Source organism: Hyperolius riggenbachi, chromosome 3, assembly GCF_040937935.1.
Source record: "Hyperolius riggenbachi isolate aHypRig1 chromosome 3, aHypRig1.pri, whole genome shotgun sequence".
NCBI lineage: Eukaryota > Metazoa > Chordata > Amphibia > Anura > Hyperoliidae > Hyperolius > Hyperolius riggenbachi.
Genome location: NC_090648.1, coordinates 410513355 through 410526262, shown reverse-complemented (window position 1 = coordinate 410526262; position 12908 = coordinate 410513355). Strand labels below are relative to the sequence as shown.

The 12908-nt window shown below is 43.6% G+C and overlaps 1 protein-coding gene across 1 annotated transcript in view; it reads left to right on the top strand.

The window, feature by feature from the left end:
• LOC137564091 (solute carrier family 22 member 4-like) overlaps window positions 1-2871 on the top strand; it is a 146934-nt gene extending 144063 nt beyond the window's left edge. Inside the window, exon 10 of the mRNA XM_068277444.1 lies at window positions 1921-2871. Within this exon, the coding sequence (XP_068133545.1) occupies window positions 1921-2011 (91 nt within the window). The 3' untranslated portion in view covers window positions 2012-2871. The remainder of the gene's footprint in view (window positions 1-1920) is intronic.
• The last annotated feature ends 10037 nt before the right edge of the window (window positions 2872-12908 follow it).

Genomic DNA, 12908 nt, shown 5'->3' with positions numbered 1-12908 from the left:
ATACACTCCCCTCCATTTCCCCTTTTTTGCTTTTGGAACCTGGAGAGTAGGCGTTCCGATTTCTATGTTATGGTAATTTTCTAACTATACAATCATTTATAATTATTTTGTCTGTTACTTTGCATCGCTCAGCGATCCACAGGGAGCAACTACCACTTTAAGGTAATTCCCCCAGTATCTCTCCACTCTCTGTCCTATCGGTTTGCATTTTGTGCCATGCATACCTAAGTGTACAATCCTCACCTACAATTTTCCCCTTACTACACTGTTGTGACAGCTGTTACCTTATCTTTTGTTGATATTTGTATAATGACTTATTCTGTCAAATTACCTTTTTGAATATTGCTGTGGCTTTATGAAAACTGAATGAAACATATTTAAAATTTAACAAATCATTTAGTTAAGGAGTAATACGGATTTAAACAAATATACAGTATTTTGCCAGGTCAGATGTAGAGGTAAAGATCTCCACCTGATCAAAGACTTAGTAACAGAATTGGCTACAAGTGGCAATTAGCAGGGCCAGCTCTTTCAAAGGAGCAACCTGGGCAATCGCCCTAGTGTCCCTCGTTAGGTGCTAAACCCCCAGGTCTCCCTTCAACTTTATTGTGGTCCCAGTGGCCCCTCCAGAGTTTTAGGAAGTGTAGAGACTATCCTGTCCTGGCTGGCATGTTCCTCCATTAGCCCATGCGCTCTAGTCTTCATCCTTGCAGGGGTGCATCTTTCTCAGTGATCAGTGGTTACGCAATATGCCACCTGATCACAGAGAAGATGCAGCCTGCGAGGATGAAAATGGGAGCGCATGGAGTAATGGAGGAGCACGGCAGCCAGGGCAGATGAGTCGCTACACTGATAACTCTGCAGGGGCCCAGGGACCACAGTTAAGTTGGGGGAAGACCTGGGAATGCCCAGCTGCTGGCTCAGGTATGGGGGTGGGGGACATGCATTTTTTACAGGGGCACCCAGGCCAATTGTGCCCTGGGCCCCATTGTACCTAGAACTGGCCCTATCAGTTAGTTTAATATAGCTTTTTAGGGTGTAGAGCAGGGGTGTCAAACTCAAATACTAAATGTGCCAAAATTGTACACTGGGACCTAGTTGCGGGACAACCTCAATGTCTACTGGCCACCTTGCTCTCTTATAAAGTCCCCTAGTGTGTAAAGGCCTCCCTCCAACCCCCATACAGTTCCCTGGTGTCTAGTGGTCCTCCTTCCCCTATACAGTTACCTGGTATCTAGAGGCCCCCACCTTCCCCTACATAGTTTCCTGGTTTCTACAGGCCTCCACCCTCCTCTATACAGTTCCATAGCTTTTATTACTTTACCCCTACCTCCCCCGTATGGCTTCCCTGGTGTTCTAGGGCTTCAACTCTAATTTAGTTTCCCTGGTGGTCTAGAGTGGGCCAAACATAATGCAAAGTGGGGAAACCACTTGAGGGCTAAATGTAATGCCTCTGAGGGCCAGATTTGGCCAGCGGGCCAGAGTTCGACATGTATGGTGTTGAGGTATCAGTAAACCAAGATATTAAATGGGAGCAGGTGCCTTCAGCTAGTATTTCACAATCAATGCAAGTTCAGATTCTTGTCTTTTTTTAATTTATAGCCAGAAAATCGTGCCAAAAGGACAATAGTTGTGAAATAGTATTCAAGGTTTGGGAGTTAGGAGGATATTGTCAGCATAAACAAAAATATGACTGTTGACTCTTCCTATGTTAATCATTCATACTAGCTCCTTGTAATCCTTGCACACGCTCCACTCACAGTGGGAAGAGTAGGGTTGCTCTGATATCAAGCCAGCTAGTAAGGCTACGTTTCTACTGTATCCGATTCACAGTGTTTCCCCGCATGCAAATTCAGATCTGTAAGGCTATATGGATATATTCGGTGTCTCGTTTTTTTATTCATTTTTCTTTCTTTTTAGGATATGCTGCAAAAGCAAATCACATATGGTTCCCAGTGAAATTCCAGAAGAAATGAAACATGGCATGATTTTAATGAGCTCAAAATTATAATATTCTTAACTATTTTACCTCTCGGCAATGGATATTTTTTATGTGTATAGCTCTTTAAGGCTACACTTTAAGGCTATACTTCCAGCATAAGCCATGCTTGGTTGATCCATACTACATACAGTTCATGTCGCTGCAAATATCTGTTCACACCTCTCTAGATCATTCAGAGGGTTTCCTGGTACATACAGACTGCTGACAAATATGCATAAATATATATGTTTTCAGTATATCATGTTTTGAGAAATTTATTGGCAAACAAACCTCAACATTCCAAAGCTGATTAACATGCTGTGTAGTATAATATAGAGCACTGGACATTTGATAAGCTCCCAGGAATCCAGATATAGTTATGCAAACACCTGTAAGGTGTTGTAGACTGAGACAGAAAAAAGTCTGACAATAAGTGCCTTTTTTATTTTATTTTTTTAAGTTATTGATTTTTGTGATAACTTTGTCATGAGTTTTGGATATATTCTTCAGTGTCTTATTCAAACAGATACAGTAACTATTTGGTGCATATATTTTTGTGTTTCTTATAAGCCAATAAGCATTGACAAACTCAACAAGCTATAACTGTGACCTGGCAACTTCAAAGCAGCATGCATGCGTTTCACCAGAGATAAGTGATCTGTTTGATGGCTGCAGGAGTTGCTGCTTACTGTTTATAACTTGGACTAGTAAGGATATGCAGAATGCAGTGATTTGCAAAAGGTTTTATAATGTACAGTATATACACAATTATGCAACAGCAAGATTCAGTTCACAGTCCAGTTCTGTTAAAAACAAAAAACGAAAAATGACTACATTGCATAAACACCTTTTTTTCATAATAAAAGATGGCTACCTCTTTTATACTTTTAGTAATGTGATTTTTTTTTGTTCTAGTGAGTGCAACACATAGGCCCAAATGCAGTTTACTTTTTCTCCTTAGTTTTCTCCTATGTGATAAATTCAAACCTTATCAATAAGATGCCTTTTAAAACCACCAGCAAGCAAGAAAAATACCTATAATAATTTTGACATCACTATTTCAACTACTTTTTAACCTTCCTGGCGGTATGATTCCCGCGGCCCTGCGGCCGCGGGAGGGTTTTTTTTAAATTTTTTTTTTTTTTAGCATGTAGCTAGCCTAGCGCTAGCTATATGCTTCCCCCCTCCCTGCGGCGTCCCCCCGTATGCACCAATTGCCGCCGGCGCGTATGCCCATCCGGAAATCCCACTCTGAACGGGATTTCCATGAGGGCTTACCCGTCGCCATGGCAATGGGCACGATGACGTCACAGACATCATCAACATCGTGACGTCAGAGGGAGTCCCAATTCAACCTCTCAGCGCTGCCTGGCACTGATTGGCCAGGCAGGGCTCAGGTCTCGGGAGGGGGCACCCTCTGATGCGGTGGGTAGCGGCGAATCGGCGCGGGGCGGCGGCGATCGTAAGTAACACGCAGCTAGCAAAGTGCTAGCTGCGTGTATTAAAAAAAAATATGCAAATCTGCCCAGCGGGGCCTGAGAAATCCTCCTGCGCGGCTTACCCCGTGTCCAGCACGGGGTTACCGTTAAGGAGGTTAATACTTTTTAAATTGTAAAATGCTGAAAAGTTACTTGAAAGAGATGAAAAACATATCTCCTAGGAGAAAAAAAAAAAACTTAGATGAAAAAGTGAATTGCATATGGACCATATGCAATTAGATTTTTCACCTTCGTTTTCTCCTAGGTGATATTTTCACAACTTGTAAATAAAATTTGTTTTAAAACACCAGCAAACAAAACATATCAAAATAATTTTGATAGTACCTTTTCACCTTTTTTTGGTACTTTTTCAGTTGCAAAGTGTTAAAAAATTATTTTAAATACAAGATGAAAATTACCTCCTAGGAGAAAAAAAAGTTAATGGTATATAGATTTAGTGTCTTGGAGCAGATATTGTAGACAAACCTTGCTTTGCAATAGGAGTCTGCCTGTGCCTTTCAGAAAACTTTTATTCTATGTGTATTTATGACATGCATTTTAAATATGTAGATGATGCACATTATAAAAACACATCAAAGGACTGGTAAGTCCAGTTGTTAAAGCTACACCAGATATTACTATACAGTTATTTGGATTTCTGCTGAGCAGCTTGTGGTGTCCTATGGAGAGGGGAAGAGAGAGAAAGCAGGAAGCATCCTACAATTGGCTAAAGTTTTCCAACACTGCAGAAGCTGACTTCAGAGGATGCATGTTCAGGCAGTAGATCATCATCCAAAACAATCAAAAGTATTTAGGGCAACAAAATGTATTATATGAATGTGGCTTTAGATATGTCGTCTACCATATCAACAAAATAGACCTGTGGTTTGAGAATGTTACTTTTCATACATTTTAAAATCTCTACAATGTGGACTACAGCCTGAGATACTGGGATTGTACCTGAAAGCACAATCACATTTTTAAAAGTGCTTCAACCTAAGGAGAACCCAGGTACCTTGCGCCAGCTAAGTAGCTACTGATCACAGCTGATAGGGCGACCTTTAACGATTAGGTTGCCACACCAATCCAGGTCAGTTAACCTCTCAATGCCCAGTAGCACCTGCTTCTCATGCTAATACCCTTAGCAACAGCCCTCCACCATATTAAAATGTACTATGTAAACCTTATTTATTAAACCCATTAACTAACCAAATTACCTACATATTCATCAAATCCATTGCCATTCTCCTGAACAGCAACCAGTCTGAGATTTACATTTACATGAGGTGGGTTTTGACAGTGTGATTTGCTAGCAAAAAAAGAAAGAAAACAAAAAAAAGACACAGAAGTCACAAGAAAATCACCATGTTTAGTAAAAAATGTCTGTTTTTTTTAAACTCCTAATAATTTAACCCTTAATGGGCAGCTTAATTATTCTCTCAAACATCTTGCCAGGTTATCAACATTTAATTTAAAAGCACATCGATCAGAAAATGACAGAACTTGTGAAAGCCTTAAAAAAAAAAAAAAAAAAAAACTTTGCTGGCCAGTATAGACCTGAGTTTTTTTTTGTTTTTTTGGGTTTTTTTTTTTTACTATCTAAGTTTGCATTCCACCCTGAGCTCCTGGGGACTTTGGGCAAGTTACTTCGGCCTCGATTCACCATTGTCTTTGAGATAACTTTTCCAGTTTGTTAAATTACCGAATTCGAAGTTTATTGATTTCTAGGTTTTTCCACATTCAACAATGCGGTAACCATTCAGTAACGTGTCGCGGCTTTGAACGCAGCTTGGGACGGGTTAAAGAAGAAGGCTGCTGGGTAAGTTTTACCCCCCACACACACACCCGTTAAGGTGCAGTAATTAGAGGATGAAATCCGAATGAAACTCATTTGGATTTCATCCAAATTTTATCCGGAGCTCATACCTGGTAAAGGTTGAAGAGGATGGGGTCAGCCTGTCAGTGGTCAGACCATACGTTACACACTGCATCAAATTGGTCTGCATCACTTGCCTTACCTCTTCTAAAGATGGTGCAAAAGAAAGCCCACAAACGGTTTGCTAAAGACAAGCAGACTAAGGACATGGATTACTGGAACCATGTCCAGTAGTCTGATGAGACCAAGATACATTTATTTGGTTTAGATGGTGTCAAGGGTGTGGGGTGACAACCAGGTGAGGAGTACAAAGACAAGTGTGTCTTGCCTACAGTCAAGCATAGTAGTGGGAGTGTCATGGCTTGGGGCTGCATGACGGCACTGGGGAGCTGCAGTTCATAGAGGGAACCAAGAAAGTCAACATGTACTTTGCCATACTGAAGCAGAGCATGATCCCCTCACTTCAGAAACTAGGGGCAATATTCCAAAATGAAAATCACCCCAAAAACACCCGACCAAGCATGTCTCCAGACCTAAACCCTATTAAGCATCTGTGGGGCATCTTCAAATGGTAGGTGGAGGAGCGCAAGGTGAGCGTACATTTAATGAAGCCACAAGTTAAAATAGGCGCAGCTTTCGGCAAACTTAAATATCTGTACTGTCAATGTCTCCATGCTGCCAGTGGTGAGAGAGCAGGAGCTGGGCTGGACCGGCAACGTGTCCACAGTGAATCCTGGACCCGGTGATTCCTGCCTTCATGTCCAAAGAGATATACCGGGGAGTGTGTCTGTTTAGGGCATCATGTTGTAAGGAAATGGGAAAGATGAGTGAAGGGGTGCCTCTGTCTCATGTTTGTTTGATGAGAAATCCTCTGACAACCAACTCGTAAATCTCTCATTTACAGCAGTTCGCTTAAAACATATTGTTAGCGGTTACTGTACAGCTTTTTTGTAATTTAATAGGGGACCTCCACTGATAGAAGGGTGAAGATGAAGTCGGATGTCAGCACTGCCCACCTGTTTTTTTTCAGGCTCTGATTTACTAAGATAGGTGCAAAGGGAAGCAGAGAGTGGTTTTAGCTTTAACCACTTGAGGACCCACCCTTTACCCCCCCTTAAGGACCAGCGCTGTGCTGAGTGATCTGTGCTGGGTGGGCTCTGCAGCCCCCAGCACAGATCATGTAGTAGGCAGAGAGCTCAGATCACCCCCCTTTTTTCCCCACTAGGGGGATGATGTGCTGGGGGGGGTCCGATCTCTCATGCCTGCATGTGGCTGGCGGGGGGCAGCTCAAAGCCCCCCTCCGCGGCGAAATTCCCCCTTCCCTCTCCTACCTGCTCCCCCCCCCCCCCCCGGAGATCAGGGCTGCACAGGACGCTATCCGTCCTGTGCAGCCAGTGACGGGACGTCCCCTGTCACATGGCGGCGATCCCCGCCCGCTGATTGGCCGGGGATCGCCGATCTGCCTTACGGCGCTGCTGCGCAGCAGCGCCGTACAAATGTAAACAAAGCGGATTATTTCCGCTTGTGTTTACATTTAGCCTGCGAGCCGCCATCGGCGGCCCGCAGGCTATTCACGGAGCCCCCCGCCGTGAATTGACAGGAAGCAGCCGCTCGCCCGAGCGGCTGCTTCCTGATTAATCAGCCTGCAGCTGGCGACGCAATACTGCGTCGCTGGTCCTGCAGCTGCCACTTTGCCGACGCGCGGTATGAGTGCGCGGTCGGCAAGTGGTTAAAGGTAGTTTGGAAAGCTGTAGCAATTCCATAACTGTCACAAGTTTTAATATATGGAAAGAGTATTTTAGGTAGCTTAGCAGGGGGAGAAGGCTTGGAGGGAGAAGCCCCACAAGATGCCCCTACACCATGGACGCACCAGGTTTAGTATAGGTTTTCCCTGGTTTTTGTCCTCTAAACCTGGGTGCGTCTCACGGTCCGGTGCATCTTATGGTCTGAAAAGTACAGTAATTCTCTCTCTCTCTCTCTCTCTCTCTCTCTCTCTCTCTCTCTCTCTCCCCATCTCTTTCTGGTAGTATGCTCAACAATGTGATGGATATTTCAGTAACCAAAGATTTTGGTAACATTAGATTACATGCTTGTCTATTTCAATAGGTTTGTGGGCAATCCCTTAGGGCCTGTGCCCACTAACACAGTTGTGTCCTCTTCTGTCCAATTTTCAGCATCTGTAACATTGATGTGTTGCTGAAAAGTGGACACAACTGCGGTAGTGGGCTGAGGCCATTATTGACTGGAAGCAGTTGTTCCTCATGTTCTTTTAGGGCTCGTTTCCACTGTAGCGGTGCGGAATCGCCTGGATTCCACCGCATGCGGCTGCGTTTCCCCATGCGGATTTACCCGCGATTTCGCATGGCAAGGAGCCAGGCGAATTTAACCATGTCACTGCCTGTGTAAAGTTCCATTGCCTTTCATGCGAAATCGCCTGCGAAATCGCGGGGAAATCCGCATGACAAAGCCGCATGCGATTTTCCTATTGAATGCATTAGCGGCGATTCGCCCGCATTCCTGCCGCACGCGAAATCTGACGACCCTGTTGTGCAGATTTTTCCCGCACCGAAAAACGCCACCGCACACGTGGACACAGCCCCATCCACTAACATTGAGTATGCGAATCGCTATAGTGGAAACGAGCCCTCAGAGGGAAGTGCAAGCCCAGTAGAATTTGCCTTAAAGTGTACCCAATGTGACATGATGAAATAGGCATGCTTATGTCTAGTGCCAAGCATACAAATAACTAGGCTGTGTTCATTTTCTTGTTCTTCCTAAATGAGTTAACTATTCAGGTATGCAAGTGACAGTTTATTTCCAGTCGGCAGCTAGTGAGACTACAGTGTAATCTTCAATTATAAGGAATTTTAGCTATAAATCTCTTTCCTGAAGAGAACAGCTTCTGAATGCATGGCAAATAAACAATAGTTCATACATTTTAACTCTGGCACATTAAGACTGTGTGAAAGACTATCATTCATATGAGACAACATTAAACCTACTTTATTTGCTCTTAAAAAGGAAATTAAAACTGTGGTATTTTAAATTTGTTATTTTCAGGACAAGGATAGAAAAATACAATTATTTATCTCATCTGTTTATTTTCTACTCATGTTTTTTTTCTCTATCTAGGTATTGTGCACAGACAGACAAGGAACCATTAATCTTTGTTTGCGTATTACATTAGTTTAAACCCTTTATTTTCATACATGAAAGTAACCAATTTTTGGCTACAAACTTGCCTCCCTAAAGAGTGACTGCAACAGATGCAGCAAGAATGCAATGCTGACCTTTATTCCTTGCTCATTATGATCATAACATTAAGTCCAAGTGAATGTCAGTACATGCAAATGCAGACAGACTGTCCTATGTTCCACTGGCTGCTGGTGAAGCTTCTGCTGAAAACGACTATGTTAATGTACACAAGATTGAGTGCCTTTCCTTTTTCACACATGACAAGTGGAAGGAAACCCTATGCTAGCATGAGTTGGCAACTTTAAGAGGCTAGATGTGCACAGATAATAACACCTTGTTTTTAAGTCAGCCAAACAGTATATGATTGAAGCCACGATTGACAGTGCAATCAACATCACCAAGAACCACCATTGCCAATTACATAATGTTGTGTGCAGTTTTGATGGAAAACACAGTTTTTGCCCAATTAGACCTTTTTGTCTAATTGAAAGTCTAATTTAGCACACAAAAAAAAAATTGTATTGTGTAATCTAGAGTGGTGCTAGAAGGCTCGTAAAGGACATCTGTATATAGCATAGCTTGAAATCATGGAGCCCACACCATCTGGTGACCCTCACAGTCTGGGTTACATCTGCCAGCGGTCATGTAACAAGTGTGGCCTTCATAATCCATCTGATTTGTAGGATGGACCCATCTACCAGAAGGAGGGAGGATAAGCAGGTTTGGCACTCACAGCCCTGGGTTCTCCTGCAGTCCTCCTGTAGTTATGCCTTTGACATGGTGTTGTGACATAATCCTCTAGTTCCTGTTCCCTTAGTAGAAGCTTGGCCTTCAGCCCTCAGACACTTTCTGAAGGCATTCAGCACTGTAGACTAGATAACCTTTTGGATTGGTTGGTGAGTCCGCACAAAATTCTATTTCAATTGTATGTACAATCAATACAATCTGCAACAGGGGCGTACCTAGAAAGCCCCGGGCCCCCCTGCAAAATCTGCGGCCACAGCTCTCCTCTTATGCTGCGACCCCTCCTGCCCCCAAAAAGTCCCCGAGCGGGCCCCCCCGCGACGGCAGGGGTCACATCCCCTATTGATCTGCAATCTAGTTCAAGGATCGAGTAAACTGCCACCACTTCGCATTGGTGTGAGGAATTGCAATTCTAACTCTAACTCTAACTCTAGCTAGTCCTGTAGGAAAAGGGTTATTTCAAGATTTAACTAGGCATAACAATATTTTCAATACAATTATGGTAACATTCTCTCAGAAAACTGAATAAAGCCTGAGCAGTCTATGGAATAACTATGTCCTTTGGAATTGTAAGTTGTTAGCAAGTTCTTGTTAATAGTCCAAAATAAAGGAAGTTGGTCCAGGTCCAATTGGCCAGCAGATAGATCTGGGGTGGATGAGATCCAGAGATGAGGTAGCATGAAGGACCATGGCAGTCTCTGTGTTCAGACTTTTAACCCCTGCACTCCTGTAGGTCGAGTTGTAATAAGAAAAGGGAAGTCTATGCTATCTGATTTAATTCCGGCCCGCTCATAAGACGAAGCAACAAGAGATATGAAATATCTGGAAATGTCATTTCTCTGTGGCAATGGCACAGGACAGGACATGGAGGATGTTGCTTTTGACAGTTAAGTGGTTTAGGGTAGGCCTGGTACTGATTTCTTTATTTCAGTTGTTTCATGTTTGTATCTGAGAATGTGCTTGCTGAAAATCCAGAAAGATTTGTATTACTTTATTACCGCTGTACAGGGAAATAAGCAAGACTTGGGTGACCAGGGTCCAGTCCTTCCCATCACCCATCTCTGGGACTTGCAGTTTCTGAAAGGGATTTTTTTTTAAAGGAAAAAAAAAAAAAAAAACAGACTGCCTTAAAGGGAAACTCTTCTTAAAGGACCACGATCGCGAAAACTTACTAAATTGAAAATACATACCTATAAGACGTATATTTCTCTCAGATTACAATGCAATATGAATTGGTTTTATCCTATGCATATCTGTTTTCAAGACATGACCTTCCAGAAATAATTGTCAGTGATAATGGGTCCTAATTCATGTTAACGGCTCGTCTGAAAGATTTATACCATACAGTAGTGTTGTTCAAATTTCACAGTACATGGTTTAGAACCAGAGCATCCATTCAGCACTATTTCTGCTTGGAACAGCAGGACGGGGTGCGTTTTATTTAACTCTGATATTTCCCTCTTCCAAGCTAGGAAGTATCGGAGTTGCATTGCAAAATTTGCTTGTGAAATCAGTGTTGCAAACCCAAAATACTGTATATACTCGAGTATAAGCTGACCCAAGTGTAAGCCTAGCCCCTTAAAAACTCAGCTTATACTCGAGTATATACGGTACTTATACCCTGCTACCGTATATACTCAAGTATAAACCTAGTTTTTGAGCCCAAAGAAGTGGCCCAAAAGTGTGTGTGTGTGTGTGTGTGTGGGGGGGGGGGGTGTCTCGGCTTATACTCGAGTCACTAGCCTTTGACTACCCCCCACTAGATTGCCACCCTTCCCTAGTTCAAAAAGAATGCATACAGAATGGATTTTAAGAGCTGTGCTGTGCGCTGCGGTCACCCGTCTCTCTTCCCGCTACCCTTCCGCTGAGCAATATACTCTGCTTTAGGCTGCCCCGGGCCACCAACCCGCCATATGCACAGAAGTGCAGTCACCCCCGAGTCTCTCTTTTCCAGTTACCCTTCCCTTCCTATTCATTGTTTTCGCCTGTCCCCGGGCCACCCACCTGGCATATTCAGAGACGTGCACAGCAGAGTGTTTACTCACTCATCCACGCCGCCTGCCGCAATTTCGTATGTATGACGTCCCGCAGTGGCACATGTAATGAGAGGCATCACTGCAGGACGTCATACATATGGGACTACGGCAAGCAGCGTGGACGGGTGAGTGAACGCTCTGTGGTGCACGTCTCTGAATATGCCAGGTGGGTGGCACATGGACAGCCAAAATCAATGTATAACGCTCCGCTCTGGGTAGGAGTAACGGGGAAAGAGACTCAGGGGTCAACACGCTTCTGCACATATGCTGGGTGAGTGGCCGGGGCAGCCAAACGTACAGTATATTGCTCCGCTCTCAGGAAGGGTAGCAGGGAGAGAGGTGTGACCACGGCGCACTGCTCTAAAAATCCATTCTGCTCTCATTCTTTCCAAACTGCAATCTATAAATGTAAGCCAGGGCATTTGGACATCAGATGTAGAGTGTTGTATTGTGACAGTTGCATGTCATGTCTATTCCTCCATACCCTCTACCATACTGCAATGAGCTGGGCTGCTACAGTTGAAATATTTGTTAGCTTAGAGCATTGTGTCAGGGAACTCAGATTTCCATTTTATTTGTATACAAACGCCAATTCTGCAAAGGATACGAACACCTCAAATTAGAGAAGCAATTGAAGTTTAACCACCTGTCATGTAGCTGAAGCTGCCACATTCAGGGTGCTATATGACTGACATCTTGTATTTATGCATTTTATATTAGGCATAGTAGTCTTGAATAATTCTCCCCAAGTCCCTGCAGAGGTGGTGAACGCTCTGCTGTTGTGGCATTTCCTACATCCCGGCTTATATTCAGGTTAAACCTTTTTTCCTGTTTTTAAAGGAAAAGTTAGGGGGTCGGCTTATACTCGAGTATATACGGTAATCACATTTTACTGGTTATTTTATTGAGCACTTGCAACAAATCCACCACCACTAACATCATACATACCCTTTGAAACTTCATATTTTGGACTCTATGGTTTTAAAACAGTCCTGTGGTAACTGTCTGCTTTGTAAATCATTTGATTTCTGTACAGTTTTATGGTGGTCCAGACAAGGTTTAAATTTTGAAATCCCTTCTGAGGGCTCTTTCACACTTGCAGACCTTGTTCTATCTACTGTAACGATTGGTGTCAGCACACAGAGTATTTCTGATTATTGGTGATCTGCAGTATCACCAATACCGATGCTATACCCGATTATGTGTCATCTGCAAAATCACCAATAACACCAGTATAGCTTGACACAGGACACCTAATGTGGTAAAGTGTTTGGTGCAACAGTAAGGAAAGGTTATCTCCCAAGGAGCGGGAGATACAGACTCTACTGCAGCCAGTGGACCCCCGAGGTGCAGGTGGCCACTGACAGCTGAAGCTGACCTCCTCAAGCGGAGGAGAGACAGACTGTACTGCAGCCAAGGATTCCCTGATGGACTGGGAATCAGACTGTACTGCAGCCAGTGGACGCCTATGGAATAGAGCCCCCTGACTGAACTGCAAGAAGGTCTTCCTGAGGAGCAGGTAGCCCTTGCAGCTAATTGACACCTGGAGAGTTAGTGTCACGAGTAGTAAAGTAAGGCTGATCACTCAAGGGATGAGT